The sequence below is a fragment of the Sciurus vulgaris genome, assembly GCF_902686455.1.
Source record: "Sciurus vulgaris genome assembly, chromosome: 9".
NCBI lineage: Eukaryota > Metazoa > Chordata > Mammalia > Rodentia > Sciuridae > Sciurus > Sciurus vulgaris.
In genome coordinates this window covers 76,941,153-76,944,510 of record NC_136469.1, presented here as the reverse complement: position 1 = coordinate 76,944,510, position 3,358 = coordinate 76,941,153, and the positions used below count along the sequence as shown (strand labels likewise).

Below are 3,358 nucleotides of genomic sequence, written 5' to 3'. Positions count from 1 at the left end.
TATACAATTGGTGAGAAGGAGAAACTTCTCAGGAACCTTCTCTGCCTTCCCAGAAGTATAGGAGGAAGGCCAGGGCAGGGCAGGGCAGAGGGGAGTGTCCAAGGGGACAGAGTCTCTGATGTCTATAGGTGGGGGCAGAGAGTGGTGGAGGATGCAGACTGGAGTCTGTGGAGGGGGTGGCTGGGAGGGGAGCCGGTGCCAGTTGACACACATCATGGCCGAAGCTTTTGGAGTTCACTTGGGGTGGGTGCAGGCTCCACCAGGTCAGGATGCTCGGAGCTCAGGGACCTCTTGCTGTCTGTTGGTCTGCCTGTCCCATCAGGGCACGTTGCCTGGAGCCACTCTGTGTGGGGCCCTGGGGCGTCCGTGGCCTCCTTGCATGGGTGCCACTCTCCTTGGGGAGGCGGGCCAGCAAAAGCAGGGCATGCAGCAGCAGAGTTTTCCAAGGAAGGTGGCCATCCTCCCAGTGACCCGCCTCCAGCCCCCGCAGCTGTCCAAGGATTGGCCGGAGGAGGAACCCTGGGAGGACGAGCTGGGGCCTTCTGCCACCTGCCTGCTGAGGCTGGGCCTGGGGTGCTCGGGCCTGCGGGGCGCAGGGCCTCTCCGGCAGGCTGGGCTGGGCGGGGCCAAGTGCACACGGAAGAAGCTCAGAGGGATGGCTGGCCCGCTGGCACCAGCAGCGCCCTTCTGGCCTTCCAACCTGGACTCCGCAGGCTGCTGCTGCTCGCTGGACACAGGAAGGGTAGGCTGGCTGGCACACTTGTTGGCGCGGGCGCCGGGGGCATCTGTGGGAGCCGGGAGAGCCGGGACCACGCGACGGCCCACAGGCCTGGCCTGGAGCTCGCGGCCCGCACCCTGCAGTCCCTGGTGCTGGAGGAGGCGGTAGGTAGCCGCGGCCTCGTCCCACTTCCGCTTGTCCAGGGACACCCAGGCTTCGTAGGGGTCGAAGCCCATGTCCAGCATGAGGGTCAGGATGGCGGGGTCGGGGCGTTTGGGGAGCAGCTGGCTGCCAGGGCTGGGTGGAGGCTGCTGGCCCTGGCTCAGCCACGGGTGGCCCATTACCTGCTCGAGGGTGGGCCTATGGGCCGGGTCCAGCGTCAGCATGAGCTGGATGAGGCTGTGGGCGTCGGTGGACAGGTGCCTGGGGAGGGTGTAGCGGCCCCGCAGGATCTGCTTCCGCAGGCCCTCGTCGGTGCACGCCCGGAACGGTTGCCTCCCTGTGAGCAGTTCAAAGAGCACGACTCCCAGGCTCCAGACGTCCGCCGGGGGCCCCTCGAAGTCTTGCCCCCGCACGAGCTCAGGGGCCCAGTACGGGAGCGTGCCCCAGGAGGTGCTGAGCCTCTGCCCCGGCGTGAAGGTGAGGCTCAGGCCAAAGTCGATGAGCTTCACGCTGCGGCGCCGGGCGTCCAGCATCAGGTTTTCGGGCTTCAGGTCCAGGTGTGCGATGCCCCTGTCGTGGCAGTGGCGCACTGCGCACACGGTCTGCCGGAACAGCCTGCGGGCCTTCCCCTCCTTCAGGCCACCACACACTGGGATGTAAAGTGTCAGGTGGCCCCCACCTGCGCGCTCCATCACCATGTACATGTTGCGCGGGGTCTCGATGACCTGGAAGAGCTGGATCACGTTCGGGTGTTCCAGGGACATCAACCTCTGTGGTTCGCACAGGACGTGCTGGAGCGCCTTGGTCTTGGCCACGACTTTCACCGCCACCTCTGCCCCGGTGAGGAGATGGCGGGCCAGGACAACCTGGCTCAAGCCCCCCCGCCCGAGCTTCCTCACCACCTGGTAGTGGTCCGTGAGGGCCGCCTCGTAGCAGGAGCTGGGCCCCTGCCGCTCTACTCTATGCTCTCTACTCTGACTGCCTCGCATCCTAAAGCCGGAACGCCGACGGAGGACGCTAGCTAAGAAAAAAATAACAAACCCAAACGAAACACCAAAACCAACAACAAAAGACAAAAGACAAAACAAACAAACAAACCAAAGCCCAAATCAAAAAACCAACACCCAGAAAACCCCAACCACCAACCACCCGCCACCAATCACCAACCACCAGCCACCAACCACCAAACGCACTAACTATCTGGGAGTCCGACAGGTCACCACCAAGAGCTTCCTGTACTTATGGACGAAGAGCCCAGCGCAGCCACCCGCTTATATGGCGCGGTGGGGCGGCGCATCACAGTGGCTGCTTGTGAGGTCAGAGCAGGGGGTGACCCAGTCACACATGGGCACAGCCCCCATTGGCCTTCTCATTTTGGGGCCTCCAGGATCTTTGCCACTGTCATCATAAAAATAAGAAAGAACCCCAGAAGCGTTTTTCCTTCTGGGGGCTGTGGAGAATGATAGTTCAACATTTGGAGATTTTTTTTAAAACCTGTGGCATCCTCCAGTGGTCTTTTCACCTGGAGTCTGATGAGAATGAGAATCCCTAGTCACTTGGGGCTCTTACTGGACGCCTCATCTCTACACGCAAAGTGTTCATTCAATTCCTACTTCTTCCGACTCACAATGCTTGGCATCCAAGGCATGGTAGCGCTTTGCTCTCGTGGTGATGCTACCCCATAGTGCTCTGTCCCCTCAGATGCTCTAGGGCTTGGCATTAACACCTGTTGAGAGGGAGGGATGTTCATCATCCTTTCCCCACAAAGGTTCGCACTGGATTTCACTCTAGAAACCCTGGCTCTAGAAACCCTGGCTCGCCAAAAGCAGTGGCTGAGGGGCTCAAAGTAAGTAAGGATAAAATACCGTGGCCGAGAATCCTAGAACCAGCAAATGTGTCCTTCCCATATGGGGAGGAAATGGAGGCCTTCGCAGATTCCTGGGTCCCTTCCTGATGCTGTAACCAAGAACCTTGGGCCGTGCCATTGAATGGCAATACAAGACAAATTCCCAGGGTTCTGGAGACTGGCAAGTCCCAGGTCAAGGCACCTTGTTGCTGTGTCCTTGCAGGATGGGAGGGGCAGGAGGCTTGAACTCATTCTCTCAAGCCTTGTGGGTTGGTTCTGTTTTGCGTGTTTTGGTTTTTTTTTTTTTTTTTTTTTTTTGCTTTAACTGAATTTTAATACTTCTAGAAAAAAATTTAAGGTTAGCCAACACCAAGCTGAGTGTTATGTAAAGAAAAAAACCAACCTTTACACGTTTAAGGGTACTGGATTGCATTGGCTCACAGGTCAACTTGGACAATTAAATGAAATGAACTCTACTAGAGAAGTCGGTGCCATGAGAGCTTCTCTAGTTTCTCCCTGACTTGGCTTCAGCAAAGTTAAGTTTTGTACAAGTAAGTTTTCCTTTTGTGTTGCCCAAAGATTGCTTCTGGGAACAACAGAGCAAGTGTAACTCAACATACAGGTGACATGGA

General features: G+C 57.9%; 1 protein-coding gene across 1 annotated transcript; it reads right to left on the bottom strand.

Moving 5' to 3' along the window:
• Positions 1-318: 318 nt before the first annotated feature.
• On the bottom strand, positions 319-1,644 carry LOC306669813 (sperm motility kinase 3A-like; the record flags this gene model as incomplete). The annotated part of the gene is made up of 1 exon (XM_079153967.1): positions 319-1,644. One exon carries the CDS (start codon positions 1,642-1,644, stop codon positions 319-321), a length of 1,326 nt encoding a protein of 441 aa, XP_079010093.1.
• Positions 1,645-3,358: the final 1,714 nt, after the last annotated feature.